The 22,128-nt window shown below is 36.4% G+C and overlaps 1 protein-coding gene across 1 annotated transcript; it reads left to right on the plus strand.

The window, feature by feature from the left end:
- Positions 1 to 12,053: 12,053 nt before the first annotated feature.
- LOC140861466 (uncharacterized) lies at positions 12,054 to 14,294 on the plus strand. The gene is made up of 5 exons (XM_073264488.1): positions 12,054 to 12,170; positions 12,450 to 12,891; positions 13,051 to 13,398; positions 13,878 to 13,903; positions 13,989 to 14,294. The coding sequence occupies exons 1-5, from the start codon at positions 12,054 to 12,056 to the stop codon at positions 14,292 to 14,294; spliced, it is 1,239 nt and encodes a 412-aa protein (XP_073120589.1).
- Positions 14,295 to 22,128: the final 7,834 nt, after the last annotated feature.

Genomic DNA, 22,128 nt, shown 5'->3' on the forward strand with positions numbered 1-22,128 from the left:
GGAGAACTGCGGCGATCAGATCAATCAGGATTGATACCCGGTGCAGCGCAAGTTTTAAAAATTTTATATGGAACGATTCCATAATGGGTATCAACCTTACGATTAAATTGTGTGTGTGTAAAAATTAAATAACGATTATAAATTTTTACCTTTAATCTCGAATCGAGATTTTTGGACACCAACAGATTGCTCTGCTCTTGTTGTATATCCCTGGAACTGATGGACGAACTGTTCTTCAATCAGGTCCACGAACGGATATTTAATCCCTCTGATAGATTGCACTAGAAAATCTATCAGAAGTTTCTACGAAGAGATTAACGAATTTGATCCGTTAAACCAGACTGCAATTCAAAATTCACAGACTGGATTTTCCGAGCAGAGGGGAGAAGGGGGGCGGCCACTATTGAGAGAAAAATACTAGGGTTTTCGAAAATTGTGACCTGTTGTTTGTAATTTCTGTACTGCAATAACTTATTTATAATGTAGGCCACTAACAGCTTAGGGCCCATTAGTCATAAGTTCAAGCCCGACAAGCAAAGCCCGCATGTTCAGAAATTAATATAAAATTCATCGTGACTTCGATTGATAAACCGATTTCACCAATGTGCACAGAAACCATTTCTGCACCTTTTAAAGTCAAGATAAATTTTTCTGAATCCGAATTCAGTGATTTCCAAAAATGCCCATCCCTATGTCATTTTAGGAAATCTTACTCCTCTACTCATAATTAAGAAGTCCAACTTCTTTGTTCATTAAATTTAACTCTTTAAATTTAACTATCTCAACGGGGATTAAAAATCCATTACTCTGTGTGACCCTCAATGGTTCAGGGATACAGCTAGCCGTGGGCTCACAACTCCTTGTGACTCGGAACAACAATTTCCGACTTGCCCATCGAATCATGGTAAGAGCGCCTAGCAACATCGCCCCATGATTCCCTAGGTATCACTGATAGTACCTGCAAGAACCAATAGATTTTGGTTAACGTACAGTACGGTCCCTTCATCCATATATCCCGATCGAATCAACAACCATTGGTAAATCGAGAGTCGTTCGAGATTCGATAACTATGCAATACATCTTGAAGATCAAATAGTGACATCGCATGTGTTACTAAGAAATCATTTCTTAAAACACATCATGTACTCTGGCCAGAGATTCGTCACACTAATATCTCCTCAGATCGCATAGGATATCCACACTCGCAAGTATGTGGTGAATCCTTGATAACAAAGCATCGACTCCTATATGTGTTGTAACTGTACCCAATCCCGACACCTGATGACCCCAATAGAGTCGGTAAACGAGTCAAAGCACAGTACTAGCATATAGAGTCTCAATGATGTTTCAAGTAGTAAGGACTAATGGTGTACAACCAAAACCGCGGACTTTATCCACTCGATAAGTGATAACCACTTGGAAAGTCCGGATAGGGTAGTTCGATCATTCATCGTATGAATATCCATTTGCATGCTTCGAACATCTCTATGTTCCTTACCAATGAAACGTGGTACTCTGCATCGCAAATGCTAGTCTCAAACTCGAGCGATCCTTATCCTTATTATCGGACGGCTCAATCGACTAGGAACAGTTTAGAATATACAGTGACTATAAGATGTGTTTCATGATAGACATCCCCATGTTCTACCATATCTTACATACACTATAGTATATTCAAGGTCTTTATCAAAACAACAATAGTATATCACAATATAACAATATGAAGAAAGATAAAGTCATTGCCATTAATAAAAGTGTAAATAATATTAAACAAAAGATTGTTTATACAAAGAGTCATCAAAGCCCTTAGCCACAAGTTGGCTCACCGGGCACCCACTCTTTCAATCTCCCACTTGCCCTATAGCCAACTAGTCATTCTACGTAGACCCATTGCTTCGCGATGTTTGTCAAATAATGGTCTTGGCAAGGGCTTAGTAAGTGGATCAGCGATATTGTCTGCAGAGGCCACTCTTTCGACAGTGATGTCTCCTCTTTCCACAATCTCCCGGATGATGTGGTATTTTCTCAGTACGTGTTTGGATCTTTGATGAGACCTTGGTTCCTTTTCCTGAGCAACGTCACCCGTGTTGTCACAGTACACCGGGACTGGACCAACAACTTCAGGAATAACGCCCAACTCTTGGACGAAATTCCTCATTCAAACGGCCTCTTTAGCAGCAGCTGATGCTGCAATGTATTCTGCCTCAGTGGTGGAATCCGCTGTGGTATCCTGCTTGGAACTCTTCCAAGAGACAGCACCGCCATTGAGCATGAACACAAATCCAGAGGTTGACTTCGAGTCATCCACGTCACTTTGGAAGCTAGAGTCGGTATAGCCTTCCAATTTTAGTTCTCTTCCTCCATATACCATGAACATATTCTTAGTCCTTCGTAAGTACTTAAGAATGTCCTTCACGGCTTTCCAATGCATTTGACCGGGATTAGCTTGATATCTGCTCGTGACACTCAGAGCAAATGCTACATCCGGTCTGGTAGATATCATCCCATACATGATACTACCTATGGCTGACGCATATGGTACATGTGTCATTTTCTCTATCTCTTCATCAGTCTTGGGACACATAGACTTGGATGGAGAAACTCCATGACACATGGGTAGATGTCCTCTCTTGGACCCATCCATTGAAAACCGTTTTAATATGGTGTCGATGTAGGTTGACTGAGTGAGTCCTATCATTCTCTTAGATCTATCTCTATAGATCTGTATCCCTAGAATATAGGATGCCTCACCCAAATCCTTCATCGAGAATCTACCTGATAACCATATCTTTGTTGACTGCAACATCCCTACGTCATTCCCAATGAGTAGGATGTCATCAACATAAAGTACTAAGAATGTCACAACATCCTTAACTACTTTCTTGTACACGCATGGTTCCTCCGGGTTCTTGATGAAACCAAAATCCTTTATTGTTTCATCAAATTTCTGGTTCCAACTTCTTGATGCTTGTTTTAGACCATAAATTGATCTCTGAAGCTTGCATACCTTATGCTCGCTTCCCATGGATGTGTACCCCTCAGGCTGCTTCATATATATTTCTTCCTTAATGTCTCCATTAAGAAAAGCAGTCTTCACATCCATTTGCCATATCTCATAGTCATACCACGAAGCTATGGCAATAAGGATTCTTATGGACTTGAACATTGCAACTGGTGAAAAGGTTTCATCATAGTCAACTCCTTGTCTTTGAGTATAACCTTTCGCCACCAATCGCGCCTTGTAGGTCAATACCTTACCATCAGGCCCAAGCTTTCTCTTGTAGATCCATTTACACCCTATTGGAACAATTCCATTGGGAGGATCTACTAAAGACCAAACTTGGTTTGTATGCATCGAATCTATTTCCGACTGCATAGCTTCAAGCCATAAATTTGAATCCACATCAGAAATTGCTTCCTTGAAGTTTCTTGGATCACATCCAACATCGGGTTCATCTTGATCCCCTTCAAGAAGAAGACCATATCGAATAGGAGGTCTAGAAGTCCTCTCGGATCTTCTAGGTACAGGCATGTCTATCAATGGTTCCTGAGGTGTAGGATCGTTATTTTGTATTTCGGGTTCTTCTCGAATTTCTTCGAGTTCCATCATCTCGCCTTTCTTATCCAATAAGAACTCCTTCTCCAAGAAGGTGGCATTTCTTGAAACAAACACCTTTGTTTCAGCAGGATAATAGAAATAATATCCGATTGAATTCTTCGGATACCCTACAAAATAACATAAGCTGGATCGACTATCCAACTTATCTCCCACTGTCCGCTTCACGTAAGCAGGACATCCCCAAATCCTCAAGTACGAATACTTAGGAGCTTTGCCATTCCATAACTCGTATGGTGTTTTGTCCACTGCTTTAGTGTGGACGTTGTTTAACAACAATACCGCCGTTTCAAGCGCATAGCCCCAAAACAAAGGTGGAAGCTCAGTGAAGCTCATCATGGACCGAACCATGTCCAACAAAGTTCGATTACGACGCTCCGATACACCATTAAGTTGTGGTGTCATAGGAGGAGTCCACTGAGAGAGAATCCCATTCTCTTTCAGATAGTCCAAAAACTCGATACTTAAGTATTCTCCACCTCGATCCGATCGAAGTGCTTTAATAATTTTACCTAGCTTGTTTTCTACTTCAGCCTTGAATTCTTTGAACTTTTTAAATGCTTCAGACTTATATTTCATTAAATATAAATACTCATACCTAGAATAATCATCAGTAAAGGTAATGAAGTAGGTGTGGCCATATTGAGTACCAACTCTAAATGGACCACAAACATCTGTATGGATCAAATCCAACAGATTTTGACTATGCTCAGGTTTCCCCTTAAAAGGAGATTTAGTCATTTTTCCTTTCAGGCAGGATTCACAAGTAGGTAGAGAGTTAATATCAGACATATCAAACATGCCCTCTCCCACTAGCTTGTTCATCCTCCTTGAGGAAATATGACCTAGCCTAGCATGCCAAAGGTTTGCCGGGTTTTGGCTATCGATTTTCCTTTTGTTTGTTGTTGCCGGTTTATCAACATAATTTATTGGAACGTCATTTAGTTTTAAGTTATATAGATCATTTTCAAGTTGTCCATTTCCAATCAAACATTCATTCTTGTAAATATTGCAAATCCCATTCACAAAATTGTAAGAATAACCATCTCTATCAAGCATAGAAACAAAAATAATGTTTTTAATCAAATCCGGAACAAATAAAACATCTCTCAAAAGTAACTTAAAACCGTTCTGCAAAATTAAATAAATATCTCCCACAGCTTTAGCTTCAACTCTGGAACCATTTCCGAGCCTCAGCTGGGTCTCACCCATTCTAAGCCTGCGACTTCTTGTCATCATTTGCAACTCATTGCAAATATGAGATCTACATCTGATATCCAATACCCAAGAAGTAGTATTAAGAAAAACATTTATTTCAATGTAAAACATACCCTTTGCAGTTCGCAACTGCTCGAGGTATTTCTTGCAGTTACGTTTTCAATGACCGGGTTTCTTGCAGTAATGGCAAACTTGTTTAGACTTGTCCAATTTTGCATGTAACATTTTGCCTTGAGATCATGGTCCAACCATTTCTCTAGTTCGGCCAACCTTTCGGCAGTTACATTAGCCGGGGCTGTTTTCGGGGAAGCCTTTTCTAACACTTAGAAACTCTTTTCCGAACTTAGGACAATCTTGACTTTATGGAACCATTCCGTATAGTTGCGCCAGAAAGTTTGTTTTGTTCGAGAACATGTGGATTACGAATTCATTGTAATGAAATACTGAGTTGAAACAGACAATAATCGATGATTGTTTAATGAATTTACTAAGACATAAAATAGGCGAAATTTATTTTATGAATCTCACTCCCACTATTTTAACGATTTCACTACCCTCTAGTGAAAACGGGAAACTGTTTTTCTTAGTGAGAACATGGAGTCTAATTGACAAACTATGGTCCCGAATAATATCAGCCAACCATAATTTTCAAAAGGTAGAGCCCAATTGCTTCCAAAGCAACCTCCATGTTTTTACCTCATGTCCAATAAGGGCCCAATAATATGACGCCATTTATTGTGACATGTCAAGATGACCCATCAATATTATGTTGTGATGGACGGTCGCCATGTGGATCCCCCAATAATATGAGCCGATCCCATGGGAGTTCCACCCAACTTACAACATGTGTCGATCCAATGTACAGCTTTCCGACGAACGGGCCCCCCCAATAATATGAGCCGGACCGTATCCGCGGGTAGCATCTCATACATTGATCGTTGATGGAAGGTAGGAACATTTAAACAAATTTAAATTTCCTTTATTTATCTTGATATCAATTTTAAATCATATTTAAAATGAGGGATTTTAATTTTGAAAATTTGTCTCATCATTTTTAAAATTTTGTATGCTTGCCGGATTCACACAATTTTGTCTAAAACATGCATACAACAATAATATCACATATTATATAGGATGATCGATTCCATTTCTAATCGACCCGTGGTTGCCAATCACGAGTCTTAGTCCAATCCTAGGTAATATGCAGTATGCAATGCAATCCTATTACATTTTGCTTCCAATTTACATTTTTTCTGTCTTTATTGTCTGCTGGGCCCACCTCCATCTTCAAATCTTCATCTCCCACTAAATCTAATGTATTTACAATAAATAACAATGACAAGTAGGGGATACATTTTTAAGGGGTGGGAACGGGCCATAAACCAAGCCCACTTTTATTACATATGACAATTCATATTGGGCCATAAACCAGACCCATAATTAATTTATTGGATAACATGCAATGGAAATTTAAATTTAAAAGGATAAAATCATATTTTATATATAAAATCTTATTTTACATACAAAATCATATTTTATCTTTTTATCAAATAAAATCATATTTTATCTATAAAATCCAATTTTATACATAAAATCATATTTTACTCAATATATCCATAAGATCATATCTTATCATCAATTGTACCAAAAATAATTAATTTCAAAATTCAATTTAACGGATAAAATATTTAAATTTTCCAAAAATTCAAATTTATCCAAAAATCAATTTTAAAATTTTCGGACTCGAACAATTCGATCCGACGCCTCGTGGACCAATCAAAAACAATTTTCGATCGGACCAAAAATAGAATTTTAACATATTAAAATTTAATTTAAAAATTAAAAAATTAATTTTTCCCGCGGGCCGCCCGGGACATTCCCGGGCTGCCCGCGCCCTAATGGGGTCGGGCCGGGCAGCCCGGCTGCCCCTAGGGCAGCGATCACATCGCTGCCCTGCGCAGCGCCCAGCGCTGCGCTGGGCAGCGCCGTGCGCCGCCCTGTGCAGCGCCCAGCGCTGCGCAGGGCAGCGACCATCGCTGCCCCCCCCCCCCTGGGCAGCGATCCAATCGCTGCCTGGGTTTTTGCCCAAAATTTTTTTTTTTATTTTTAAAATATTTATTTTGTTTCAAAAACCGAGGCTTAAAAATTTTTTTTACAATCGATTAATTTAATCGCTTGATCTGAGCAACCTGGCTCTGATACCACTGTTGGAGAACTGCGGCGATCAGATCAATCAGGATTGATACCCGGTGCAGCGGAAGTTTTAAAAATTTTATATGGAACGATTCCATAATGGGTATCAACCTTACGATTAAATTGTGTGTGTGTAAAAATTAAATAACGATTATAAATTTTTACCTTTAATCTCGAATCGAGATTTTTGGACACCAACAGATTGCTCTGCTCTTGTTGTATATCCCTGGAACTGATGGACGAACTGTTCTTCAATCAGGTCCACGAACGGATATTTAATCCCTCTGATAGATTGCACTAGAAAATCTATCAGAAGTTTCTATGAAGAGATTAACGAATTTGATCCGTTAAACCAGACTGCAATTCAAAATTCACAGACTGGATTTTCCGAGCAGAGGGGAGAAAGGGGGCGGCCACTATTGAGAGAAAAATACTAGGGTTTTCGAAAATTGTGACCTGTTGTTTGTAATTTCTGTACTGCAATAACTTATTTATAATGTAGGCCACTAACAGCTTAGGGCCCATTAGTCATAAGTTCAAGCCCGACAAGCAAAGCCCGCATGTTCAGAAATTAATATAAAATTCATCGTGACTCCGATTGATAAACCGATTTCACCAATGTGCACAGAAACCATTTCTGCACCTTTTAAAGTCAAGATAAATTTTTCTGAATCCGAATTCAGTGATTTCCAAAAATGCCCATCCCTATGTCATTTTAGGAAATCTTACTCCTCTACTCATAATTAAGAAGTCCAACTTCTTTGTTCATTAAATTTAACTCTTTAAATTTGACTATCTCAACGAGGATTAAAAATCCATTACTCTGTGTGACCCTCAATGGTTCAGGGATACAGCTAGCCGTGGGCTCACAACTCCTTGTGACTCGGAACAACAATTTCCGACTTGCCCATCGAATCATGCTAAGAGCGCCTAGCAACATCGCCCCATGATTCCCTAGGTATCACTGATAGTGCCTGCAAGAACCAATAGATTTTGGTTAACGTACAGTACGGTCCCTTCATCCATATATCCCGATCGAATCAACAACCATTGGTAAATCGAGAGTCGTTCAAGATTCAATAACTATGTAATACATCTTGAAGATCAAATAGTGACATCGCATGTGTTACCAAGAAACCATTTCTTAAAACACATCATGTACTCTGGCCAGAGATTCGTCACACTAATATCTCCTCAGATCGCATAGGATATCCACACTCGCAAGTATGTGGTGAATCCTTGACAACAAAGCATCGACTCCTATATGTGTTGTAACTGTACCCAATCCCGACACCTGATGACCCCAATAGAGTCGGTAAACGAGTCAAAGCACAGTACTAGCATATAGAGTCTCAATGATGTTTCAAGTAGTAAGGACTAATGGTGTACAACCAAAACCGCGGACTTTATCCACTCGATAAGTGATAACCACTTGGAAAGTCCGGATAGGGTAGTTCGATCATTCATCGTATGAATATCCATTTGCATGCTTCGAACATCTCTATGTTCCTTACCAATGAAACGTGGTACTCTGCATCGCAAATGCTAGTCTCAAACTCGAGCGATCCTTATCCTTATTATCGGACGGCTCAATCGACTAGGAACAGTTTAGAATATACAGTGACTATAAGATGTGTTTCATGATAGACATCCCCATGTTCTACCACATCTTACATACACTATAGTATATTCAAGGTCTTTATCAAAACAACAATAGTATATCACAATATAACAATATGAAGAAAGATAAAGTCATTGCCATTAATAAAAGTGTAAATAATATTAAACAAAAGATTGTTTATACAAAGAGTCATCAAAGCCCTTAGCCACAAGTTGGCTCACCGGGCACCCACTCTTTCACTGCCTTCAGAAATAGATTCTAACGGCCGGATCGAGCTTGGAATGAAATCACAAATCTTGGAAACTCATTTGGGTGGGCTTCAATGGAGGAGGCGTGCTTGAGGAAGGAGGAGAAGTAATGGACCAAGTCAAACTAGACAAGAATATATATAAAATCCATTATTTGCGTTTTAGTCCTTGAAATTTCCAAAATTTGCAAAAAGGACCCTGATCAAAATTAAGTCGTCTCGTGAACTCTGTAATCTCCGATTAACTCAAATAAACTCATTTAAGATAAAAACGGGGCGTTACATGTTGTTTTTGATGATTGTGAAGATTTCAAAGGTAAAACTACTGTGGATGATATTGAAGTCTTGCTGGAAATTTCTCTCGAAGAACACAGTGTTGTACCTGATGTTACAACACCAAGCACAACAATGGTTCCATCTAAAACTGTTCATGAAGAAAATTCTCAAAGTAATAAGGAAACTGAGTTAATCATTGAAGGACATTCCAAGCAAGATACAAAAGAACCATCCTTCATCACAGATAATTGGAGATGCTCATGGAACTAGGTAAACCCGAGCTAAGGACAAAGTGGACTACCATAAGATGGTTAGGTTAGTATGCATGAGTTCCGTGTACTCACAATTAATGCACTCTTGTTTTGTCTCCAATGTTGAACCTAAAAATGTCAATGATGCTTTGAATGATGAATTTTGGGTAAATGCCATGCATCAGAAACTTGAGCAATTTGTCCAAAATGATGTGTGGTTTTTGGTTCCACCTCTCGATCATGGGAATGTCATTGGAACAAAATGGATTTTCCAAAAAAAAAAAAACCGTTGAATCAGGAAACATCATTAGGAACAAAGTAAGGTTGGTTGCTTAAGGGTATAGACAGGTTGAGGGGGTTGATTTTGATGAGACCTTTGCTCCTGTTGCCCGTATTGAGTCAGTCCGACTATTGCTTGCTATTGCATGTCATATGGGTATAAAATTTTACCAAATGGATGTGAAAAGTGCATTTTTGAATGGTGTTTTAAGTGAATAAGTGTATGTGAAACAACCAAAGGGCTTTGAGGATCCACATCACTTGAATCACATCTATAAGTTGAAGAAGACACTTTATGGCTTGAAGCAAGCTCCACGAGCATGGTATGGTAGGTTGACTGAATATTTGCTGGAAATTGGCTTCAAACGAGTTGAGCTTGACAAAACCCTTTTTATTCAAAAGGCCAAAGGTGAAATTTTTATTTGTCAAGTTTATGTGGATGACATTATCTTTGGTGCTTCTTCTAAAAAGCATGTTGATAATTTTGTTGAATGCATGTCTTACTTTTGAAATGAGCATGGTAGGAGGATTAACTTACTTTCTTGGATTGTAAGTTAAGAAATTGAGTGATGGTATCTTTCTTTGTCAAAGTAAGTATGCAAATAATTTGGTGAAAACGTTTTGCAAAGAGAATGTTAAGAACATGAAAAATCCAATAGGCTCGAGTGAGAAATTGGGAAGACAGTTTTGCGGTTGGTGTTGACAACACCACGTATCGCAGCATGATAGGGAGTCTTTTGTATTTGACAGCTAGTCATCCTGATATCATGTTAAGTGTGTGTTTATGTGCTAGGTGCCAATCTGATCCAAAGGTAACTAATTAAAAAGCTGTTATGCGTATTTTGAAATATGTTTCGGGTACATTGGATTTGGGATTGTGGTACACGAAAGAACAAACACTAATCTTGTTGGTTTTAGTGATGCTGATTGGGATGGTGATGTGAATGATAGGAATAGTACTACGGGTGGTTTTTTTTTTTATCTTCTGTTGAATCCTAAATTTTGGTGATAACAAAACAATACTTCGTTGTTTTAGTTCGGCCGCCGTTTACATGTAAAACAAGTGTTCAAGAGAAATATACCGACTCCAAATATATCAACTGACCAAGAGATATCGACTGAAGTAATCAGTATCAGCTGATCTTAGCATGTCAACCGTTATCTGTCAACCGAGCTAAGAACATCAACCGAAGTATGCTCAACTGATCTATAAGCAAGGATATCTACTGAACTCATAAGTTGACAATATATCTGCCGTATTCAAGAAGTCACAAATTCCCAGTTTTCAAAAAGTTGTCAAGAGAATTTAAAAACAGAGGACGAAGCATTTAAGGAGCCACCTGTTAAAGTATAAAAAGCCATAAATAACATTTAATGTGAAGACACATTGAATAAACAATTTAAGGCGCTCCTAGTATAGATATTCAGAATATATTATCACATCTCACAGATCAATGACTAATATCTGACACCAAAGAAGTTTCCTACCGTTGATAGAAGAGAAAAAGACGTTGGAGAAGTTGATATAAATATCAGAGCTTATCAAGAAGAAAAGACAGAGTTACTCTTACAAAGATTTGCATACTTGAGCACTTGAAACCATTTCTTGAATACTCGTCTGCTCACTCAACCCTTTGCTAAAAAGCATATCCGATCTATAAAGAGATCTTTTCAAGGGTTACTCAAATCCAAGATGTTATTTGAAGAACACTATCTGCTACAAGGATTTGAGATTTTAAGCTTTCAAGAAGCTTAGAGATTTATCATCATCAACTGAAAAAAGTTTGATAAGAACTTGGAATCTTATCAGTGTGAATCTAGGAGTTCCATCTTTGGCATTTGATAAGTCCTAACTTGGATCGGGTGTATTGCAAGACGTTGTAATAGTCAAAGTCTTCTAGTGTATCCTTCCCGTGAGGAAGAAGGGGTGACGTAGGAGATTGAGCCCCGAACATCCATAAAATATCTGTGCTTATTTACACTACTGCATTACACTATTTTTTTAATTATCATGTAGTTTAGTGAGAGCTGTTTCAGCACTACTCTTAGTAGTTCTTATATATCTAGAAAGTTAAAAGAAAATCGGTTGAGTGAACTAACATTTGCACAACCATATTGCATTAGAGTTAAAGATTTTATTAGTGTGTATTCACCCCCCTCTACACATGCATTCGATACCCAACAAGTGGTATCAGAGCGGTTTTTTCTTTTAGCAGTTGATATTCATCACGACTTTGCTAAATAAAATCCCTATGTTCTCTAATAGAAGATTATGATGACTGAAAAATTCGTATGCAGACACATCTTTTTGCTCGAGATGATGATATGTGGTACGTCATCACTGACGGACCCATGAAGATTCTCAAAGTCAACACTGCTATAGCCATATTAGGAGGCGAACAAAAGATGGTTGAGAAACCCAAAGCAGAATGGAGTAATGAGGACAAGAAGAAAGCAAATCTTGACAACGTAGATAAATATATACTATACAAAACTTTGGAAAAAAACATGTTTAGTAAGATCAAGATGTGCTCAACTGCCAAAGAAATTTGGGAGAAACTTACTCAACTGTGCGAAGGAAACGATCAAACTAAAGAAAACAAAATCACCATAGCCATTAAGATGTTTGACAATGACAAGATGAAACCATGAGAAACTATGACTGAGTTTGATGAATGATTTAGAAATATTATTTGTGAATTGATTGCTCTCGGAAAATTATACACTAATTGTGAAATTGCTTTGAAGGTTATGCGAGCATTGCCTAGAGAATGGGATGTCAAGACCATAGCTATGAGAGAATCAAAGGATCTAAACAAACCAGAGCTTCATGATTTATTTGCAGATCAGAAGGCGTACGAGTTTGAACTCAGAATCAAAACAAAGGAAGATCCATCTGTCTCGAACCCCACCAAAGCACTAACATCAAATATCTCACCTCAATCGACTGAGGAAGCATCAGCAAAGAAGACAGCTGAGCAGATGAGTGGAGAAGCAATGTCCCTCTTCATTAAAAGGTTTGGTAAATTCATGCGTAAGAATAACACAAATTTTAACAAACCTTACTATAAACAAGACCATACAGAGGATGTTCCTGCATGTTTTAACTGTGGCAAGCAAGGCCACTTCATTGCAGATTGCACTAGGCCTAAGAATGATGAGAGGAAGCAGCATATTGAGAAGAATAAAGGCAAGGAAGGAAGAAGAACATTCTGAAAGAAGAAGGAACAAAGAGTGCTAGTTGCAGACAAAGGAAAAAGCAAATGGGAAGAAACAGAATCCGAGTCATCCGAAGAAAGTGAGGAAGAGAAAGTTCAATGTCTTATGGCTAACTCTCTGAGTGAATAAGACGATACTGAGGTATTTAACTTTAGATCGTCTGAATTTACACAAGAAGAACTTGTTCAAGCACTTAATGATATGGTCACTGAGTATAAGAAGCTTTTTACATCATTTGAGGAAGTAAAAATAGAAAAGACATGTCTTATTGATAAGTCAAGGGAATCTAGCTGTTCACAGAAAAAAGAACTTGACGGTCTAAGGACTAAGCTAAATCTGTTGGCAACAGAGAATGATGATATGAAACGAGTATTCAAAGCCACTTTATATGAAAATCAAAAGTTTCTTAAAACAATCAACTCTTGGAATAAGGCTTCTACCTCGTTGGATAAGATACATGAGAACCAGAAACAAGCAGGTGATAAAACTGGTTTTGGATATGGCTCAAATGAATGTATTCTTACAAAGAAAATACTCAATCGTATTCTAGTGGGAACGATCCTAATGCAATAAGATTTGTTCGATCTAGTACGATATATGAACATGCTGAACCTAAGATCTATGATATTGGACAGTCAAGTCGCTATGAGAACAAAGGTAAGCATAAAGGACTGGGATATGTGGAGCCTCAGAATCCAAGGAAAAGAGAGACATGGAACAAATCTAGTTTGAATGAACAAAGAAAGGGAAACCAATATAAGTTCAGGCAGTCTAAGTTTGAACCAAGTCAATCCAAGTACAGGAATAATTAGGTGCCACAAAACCAGTACTTCAATTGCATGCCTGTTCAAAAATGATACAGACTGGATAACAAAGATCAAAAGTTCAAACAACACACTGTAAGATCCAGACCACAAACCAGCACACATCGTGCACCTTGATCGACTCACTTTGTAGATGCACATATGGGTGAAACCGTTAGAGTAATTTAGGTGTGTGTCCCAAAAGGATTAATCCAGTTCGGACCCAAATAGATAAGGGTACCATGGTTTTATATTCTTCTTGCAGGTACTATCAGTAAAATCAGTCGAGAATATTAATCTAATGGAAAAGACAACTTGGTATCTTGACAGTGGATGCTTTAGGCACATGACTGGAAATAAAGATCTGCTATCCGAAATCATACAATACAAAGGGCCTAAAATTATTTTTGGTGATAATTCAAAGGGAATGATCGTGGGTAAGCGTAAGATTACTTATGATAACATCATTATTAATGACGTATTGCTTGTTGATAACTTAAGCTATAATATGATCAGTATTAGTCAACTATGTGATAATGGTTACAATGTTAAATTTCACAAGCACACATGAATGATCAAATCTAGTAATGGTGAAATCATGTTAATTGGACTAAGAGAACAAAACACTTATAGGCCAAATTGGCAAAGTGAACAACCGTTAGTTCCTACTTGTTTTGTTGCTCAAAATGATAAGCAGTGGTTATGGCATAAACGACTCATATATTTGAATTTCAAGTCCATTAAACATCTGAGTAAACATGATTTGGTTCTTGGCCTGCCCAAAGGATATTTTAAAAAAAATAGAGTTTGTTCGGCTTGTCAGCAAGGCAAACAAGTGAGAGCTACTTTAAAACCAAAGGGTGTATATCTTCTTCTAAATGCTTAGACCTGTTGCACATGGATCTGTTTGATCCTACACCGGTCTGGAGCTTAGGGGGAATGAGATATACCTTAGTAATTGTGGACGACTACTGTCGTTTCACTTGGGTAATTTTCTTATCCTCCAAAGATCAAACAGCTACTCACGTGATAAAATTTTTAAACGTTTGCAAAACGAGAAACATATTGGGATAGAACGTATCAGGAGTGATAGATGCACCAAATTTTTAAAAAAAACCCTCGAATCCTATCTAGATGACCAGGGAATCAAGCATGAGTTATCTGCTGCTCGGACCCCACAACAAAATGGTGTTGCTCAAAGAAGAAATAGAACTCTTAAAAAGGCAACTAGAACTATGGTTGCTGATTCTAACGTATCTCAAAGACTCTGGGCAGAGCCAATTAACACAACATGTTACACTCAAAACAAATCTATGATTAACAAGAAGCATAATAAAACACCATATGAGATCGGGAATGACATAAAACCCGATGTTTCATATTTTTAAAGTATTTGGATGTACATGCTTCATTCATGATAATGGAAAACATCGCTTAATGGCCTTTGATGCGAAAGCAGAAGAAGACATATTTGTTTGATATTCCTCAGTCATTCGAGCTTATAGAGTTTTTAACAAAAGGTCACTGACAGTAGAGGAAACTATTCATGTTATTTTTGATGAAGCTACTGTATGTGCAGATAAGTCTCAAACCAATATCAAAGATCTAGCACATGATAGAATCAACTGTTCTAGATGATGAAAGTGATAATAATGAACCTCCTATAATAAGGGATGAACCAGAAGAAGTAATCATTCAACCTACTGAAGGAAGAATAGATCAAGATCATGAAGAACAGAGAATGGGAGAAAAAATCATTGAACCCGATAACACCATCAGGAATAAAGAAGAAATTCCAACAAATCAAAGCACAAATCCCCTTGGACCAAATCTTCAGTGGAGTAAAAGTCATCCACCTGAGCTGGTAATTGGTAATCCTATTGCCCCTCTACGTACTTGCAATCAAATGATTAACGAAGTACTGCATGCAACATTCATTTCACAGCTAGAGCCTAAGCATATAGATGAAGCCTTACAAAATGCTAGCTGGATTGAAGCAATGCAGGTGAAAATAAATCAGTTCACAAGAAACAAAATTTGGAATCTAGTTCCTCGATCGGAAAATCAAAAAATCATAGGCACCAGATGGGTGTTTCGAAACAAATTGAATGAGAATGGAACAGTTATTAGAAACAAAGCCAGACCGGTTGCTCAAGGATTTAGACAAGAGGAGGTCATTGACTTTGACGAATCATTCGCTCCAGTAGCAAGGCTTGAAGCCATCATGATATTTCTTGCCTATGCTGCTTACAAAAACTTCAAAGTTTATCAAATGGATGTAAAGTTAGCTTTCCTCAATGGGCTACTTCAAGAATAAGTGTATGTTGAACAACCACCAGGTTTTATCAGTTCATAGACTTCCTTATTATGTCTTCAAACTTGATAAAGCTCTTAATGGTTTAAAACAAGCACCTAGAGCTTGGTATGACACCTTATCACAATTCTTATTATATCATAATGTTGTCATAGGAACAGTCGACAAAACTCTCTTTAAATTTATTAAAGGTAATCATATTTTACTTATTCAAATCTATGTAAATGATATCATATTTGGATCAACTAATCCTCTTTTATGCAAGAAGTTCTCTAAGTTGATGCAGGAACACTTTGAGATGAGCATGATGGGCGAATTGAATTTCTTTCCCGGGCTACAAGTGAAACAACTTGACAATGACATTTTCATAAATCAGGCTAAGTATACCAAAGAACTTATCAAAAAGTTCGGTATGGAAAATTGTTCTGTCATATCTACTCCTATGAGTGCTTCCATATATCTTGATAAGGATGAGGCAGGAGCACCAGTTGAGGTAACAATGTATCGAGAACTTATAGGTTCTTTACTTTACTTAACTGCCAGCAGGCACTACAAGAAAAACGGCTAAAGACAATGCTTTTTCCGCGTTGTTAATGTCCCCGAAAAAGCGTTGTCGTAGCCAGTGTTGTAAAAGACCACGCTCAAAGACAACGCGGAAAAAGCGTTGCCGTATCTAAAAAGGACAACGCTTTTTAAGCGTTGTCTTTTATAAAAAGCGTTGTCGTTGCTGGAAAAGACAACGCTTTTCAAGCGTCGTTGTAAAGACAACGCTTAAAAAAGCGTTGTCTTTGTTCAAATAAAAAACAAAAAAAAAAATTTTAATTCACAAATTTTCAATATTATAAATCACTCAAAATTCAAAAATTTGTAAAATAAAATATATTATAGAGTCTTCCAATATTATAAATTATTCAAATATAAAAATAATCGAATTCTAAATTAATGAACACTAGGAAAAAACTATGCATTAATCTCGAAAAATTTTGATTCCTTCCTTCAGCACATGTTAGCGTCCCAAGTTTCATAAAAGCCGCACCAATCTCTTTTCCTTTAATTTGTATCTCCATACTGTAAATTATTAAAAATAAAAAAAAACATAAAACAAATATGAATAGATTAAAATGAAAAGTAAAAGCAAAAACATATTTGGCAGCAAAGAACATGAACAAGAGTAGTATCAGCAAATGAACAAATGTATTTCTTTGGACCAAAAAAATCACAGGAAAAAATTGGATACAACACATTTGAGTTAAACTCAAAAACATTATCTAACTTCAAATAATACATACACAAGAGGCATTGCAAACTTTCATCCATGAAGGATTAATGCAACTCAAGTTATGAAATATCAAATAAATTAGAATATGTGTTAAACAAAAAATGATATTATTTTTTGACCGAAACATTCATAAAATATGGGTAGAGATTACCTTTGTTTTCGGATACCATAAGTAGATGAAGAGTGCTTACTTCATCTCACCGTACATAGGCAACCTATGCAATAAAAGTTTTTTTTTCTTGGAAATAAAGATTAATAGTTCATTCACAAAATAAAAGGTAAAATTGGCAAATAGAAATTAAAAAAAAAAAGGAAAACGACCAGATTATAAATTTAGTGACAAAGATAAAAAAGTTGGACAAAACTAAATTATCTAATAACTCTATTTTCTCCATTACATACCATGAAACAAATACATCGCCAATTTTCTCAAGAATTGTCAATACTGCAACAATAATCCTGCAAAAATCAGCATTCTCCAGTTTTAACTTATGATCTGATGCAAGAAATCTCACTGTTCAATAAATCATGGGAAATGGGACAAAAATAAGATGAAATTCCAGAAACTTTAGCGTAATAAGACCCCAAAATCAATTGGATAACTGTGAAGTGTGATATTGAAATGGATTTTATAAAAATGTAGCCTAAGTCATTAAATAAATTCAAATCTTTTGCAAAAGCCTATTTCTTCCAAACTAATCCATAAACATGAAAGAGTAACAGTAGCTCCCTAGCCTAGATGCAAAATCCTTGATCCAAAAATAAAAACTTGTTTGATCTATATTTTCAGTCAAGCACCCTTCCTAAGCTTCCCCTAATAAACTTGTTTTAAAAAAAATATTTTCACCAAATTTAATAGACATTTAAGATCAAAGATTGATTATATTTCTTGCACAGGATCATATAATTAAATATATGATATAATTATTGTGAAATAAACTTAAATATATATATATATATATATATATATATATATATATATATATATATAAGATATGAAGAACCTTAGCTTACTTCATGAATCTATTTTAGGCAGATGGAAGCATGTGCTTCTTCTCGGGAGCTGCAAGAAAGTACTTTTCAAGAAATTTGTACTTATATACTTAATATATATGGTAATAAAACCAGATGATGAAACTTTAGAATGATAGCTGCTTATTTTCAAATTAAATTTGTGATGTGACATACGTTTCACCACAAATGGAGCTTTAGGAGATAAGGGTTAGATGAACGGAGACGAGGAAGAAGACGAAGATGAAGACTGGCCATTCTTAGATTCTCCACAAATTGCCTGTTACAAAGAGAAAACGCTAGTAATTGGTTGTGTGTGTGTATGTATAGATACATGATATAATCTGATTAGCTATTAGCTGTACGAGAATATTGAATTAGGTAGAACATAACAACGACTAAATGAATGCGCCTGAAATTAGATATAATTTTTCCCAAAATTTTATGTTTATATAATTTTTCTCAAAGTACAAGTCTTGATGTCACAATTGGTTTAAAGTTGCTTCCCATTAAAATTTTAACCATTGATCTCCATTATTACCTGGTGAGAAGTTGTTTGATGATCATAACATTGTCCTGGAAGAGGGGGCCTGGTGCTCATAAAAGAAAGATTGTTGCAATGCCCATATTTCACTGTAATAGTATCCAACAACCTCTTGCATGGAATCCCAACCTGTATAATATCAATATTAATCATGTTTAATTAACATGGCAGCATATTATATATGTTAAAGCCCTAATCTGGAATCCCAAATAATTATATGTACAAGTTCTCAAGAAAACTTGATTTCATGGACGATTTATAGAACACCAGATCTACCCCATCAAAGTACCATATTTGTAAAGATTTCTTTGTTCGATAGTTATGATGCTAAAAATGGACCAAAAAATACACTCATATATATATCTGGATGTGACAATATTACAGCACTCTCCAAAAGCCAAGAAACAATATTTCTCTAATATATCATGATGCTTCTATTCTGCTTATAGTAGTAGTACTAATAATACTTGTTGTGTTCTGTAATTCCACGGCAGAGGCTTATCAAATAGAGGCTCATCATTTTTCAGACTTTAAATTTATCAAGACTATTTATCATTTTGTAGACTGAAAATTTTGCTGTCAATCTGAGTTGTAAATGAATAATCACTATCTAGTTTGATGGTCCTGCCATATATGTGCATATCTGATTAAGATCAATAACAACACTCTTGACCTTAATTTAAATATCAAATTACTTGATATAATTCTCACTATGACACAGTAGCATTCATGATGGACTTACAGTAACGAGCAATCTATTTCGCTACTAGAAATAAAAAATTGTTTGCAAAAACATAAACAACACCTTGTTCTTCATGTGCAGTTCCTGCTGAACTTTCATCTTTTGTAAGATACCCAAATCTGCCATTTAAAATTGTCAAATAATATAAAGAACTAATCAACCAACAAATTAGAACTTAGAATCGTAAATGAGACCACTTACCTTAAAGTCGCCACTATATGAAGAACTGACAGCCATGTTACTAGTTGGATGGAGAGCTATGGAAGATACCCCAGCCTCCCTGCACATTATTTAGCACAAGAATGAGATTCTATCAGTGATATAACTAATAAATGCTAAAAATACTAGGTCTTAAATTTATCATACTAGACACAATATGCATGGTTGATCTTGCGAAATATGTGAAATATGAAATTAGGCCAAGAAATTTGTGAAAATGTTTATAAAGAAACAAACCGATGAGGCTGCCTATTCCTTCTTCAGGGAGTCTAACCTTCATGCTTTTCAAACAAGTATTCACTCGTTGGATAGGGTCGTACCTCAGCAACATGGTCAATACTTGTATTGTAATTTACTTCTGACAAGGACTTGAGATTTGGACCCGTGACAGTAAGTGGAACTTTAACTGGATTTTTAGATTGTGATTCCCAGTCTGTACGAATGTTAACTTTTCTTTTCTAGATAATAGATCCATTAATCTTTGGGGTTTTGATTTTTTCTCCTGGATTGGTCACATAAAATTGATTCAATCAGAGCAAATGATGTGAGTAGAAAGTTACACTTTTTTCATATGACATTACCAAATAATGGAGGATTGAAGATACAGTTGGAGGAGAAGTGTTTGGGGCAGTAGTTGCCTAAATCTGGTTAGTGACAAAAGCAAGATCAAGGGTCCCAATACCTTGCCATTCTCCAGCTTCCCCACATAATGTGCCTGCCAACATGTAGTGCAAGTTCTCAAATCTCCTTCAAATTCTTGCACAGAAGGATCGCCTACAACTTAAAAGAATTTATTTAGCAGTACATTATATTACTACTTTATATATAATAGACAACATCACATCAAGAAAGATTACAACAACACTGAACTGGCATAGGGTGGATTTTCATATCCCAGAAAAAATTGTGTCACGAAAGAGAATAGGCAGGATAAAGAACGAGATTCAGACAGAAGGATAAGAACTATTTGAAATAATGTTACAGAAAGTAACAAGAACACTGAACTGGCGTAAATATTTTCAGCCGACCTTTATTCCAATAACAATAATTTTCAATCGAGTTGAGGACATACCTAAAATGCACCACTAAAACTCCAATTCAGTTGATTTGTCTTGACTTTGAGCCGAGGAATGACAACTGATAAAAAAGGCATGGTCGGTCGATACTTTGCTATCAACCTACATAAACAAGATAGAGTGAAGTCAAATTCGAACAGTAGTTTCACAACATTTCAGGATATTAATTGTGGATTCATTCAAAAAATATATTGAACCTTGCTGCCCTTCCAGATGAGGTAAAGCATATGATAACAAATATCTTCACTTTCAGCACCGCTTGAACCTAAAGATGAAATGCAGAAATTTATTCATTAAATCCTAGGCATATGCTTAAATTAGCAATTCAACAACAAAATTTATCTAATCAGTTTTCCTTCTCTATATTTTTTTCTTCTCATCCTTCTATAACATTCACTCTTACCGCCGAGGAAGCGATGGATTCCAAGTGAGTCATGGGTTCACCAACATATTTTATGTTTCTCTTGAAGTATTGGTCTCGACTCTCGATTGAATACCTTATTTGCCTGGGAATTAATGTGGAAAAAGGATAATATATTTAGCTAATGCTTAAACGGTTTGGTAAGGCACTAAAAGTTGCCAACAGAACCATTTTTTTGTTGTTGTTGAGAATACAGAACATTATTGTTAATATGTAGTGTGCACGAAAAAGTATTTTATAAACTCTTGAAATTGAGAGCTTCAAGCACAAACTTTCCCAACCCAGAAATTAATAAAATAAGAGGGAGAGGGGACTTAATGAAATATCAACTTATATAAAACCACAAACTGGACGTAACTTAAATGTCAGTTGCAGCATGCATATAAGGTCTTACCTCAGCACAAATTTTTCCAACAGCAGAAATTGTTTCGACAGGGTATAGTCCACATAAGGTTTCAGCGCCAAGAAGAATTGCATCACATCATGAAATATGATCATTTCGTGTTGACCTTGTTCAGTTAAAAAATAGACAGGCTCAAACATTGACAAATAAAGTATAATGGTTATAACAAACATGCATAATAATGATCTACAAAATACGAACCCGTTCAACATATCCTTTGAATAAAACATCAAAACCTCAAAAACATAAATGCCAATGAAAGAAAGTGGTATTAATTGAGGCAAGAACCAGAGACTAAACATCCAAATCAGCATTAGCAACATCAGTTGCCTCAGCACGAGTAGGCCTGAGATTGTCAGTCATACACTATCAACGACCCGCGTAACAACTGCAGGC

The sequence above is a fragment of the Henckelia pumila genome, chromosome 4 (assembly GCF_033568475.1).
Source record: "Henckelia pumila isolate YLH828 chromosome 4, ASM3356847v2, whole genome shotgun sequence".
Taxonomy (NCBI): domain Eukaryota; kingdom Viridiplantae; phylum Streptophyta; class Magnoliopsida; order Lamiales; family Gesneriaceae; genus Henckelia; species Henckelia pumila.

Bases quoted from the DNA above. Each gene is read 5' to 3' on its own strand.
- LOC140861466 (XM_073264488.1), top strand. From the start codon at position 12,054: ATGAAGATTCTCAAAGTCAACACTGCTATAGCCATATTAGGAGGCGAA. The intron at 12,171-12,449 runs GTAGATAAATAT...ATTGCTTTGAAG, and splicing joins AGAAAGCAAATCTTGACAAC to GTTATGCGAGCATTGCCTAG. The intron at 12,892-13,050 runs GCAAGGAAGGAA...TGAGTGAATAAG, and splicing joins GCATATTGAGAAGAATAAAG to ACGATACTGAGGTATTTAAC.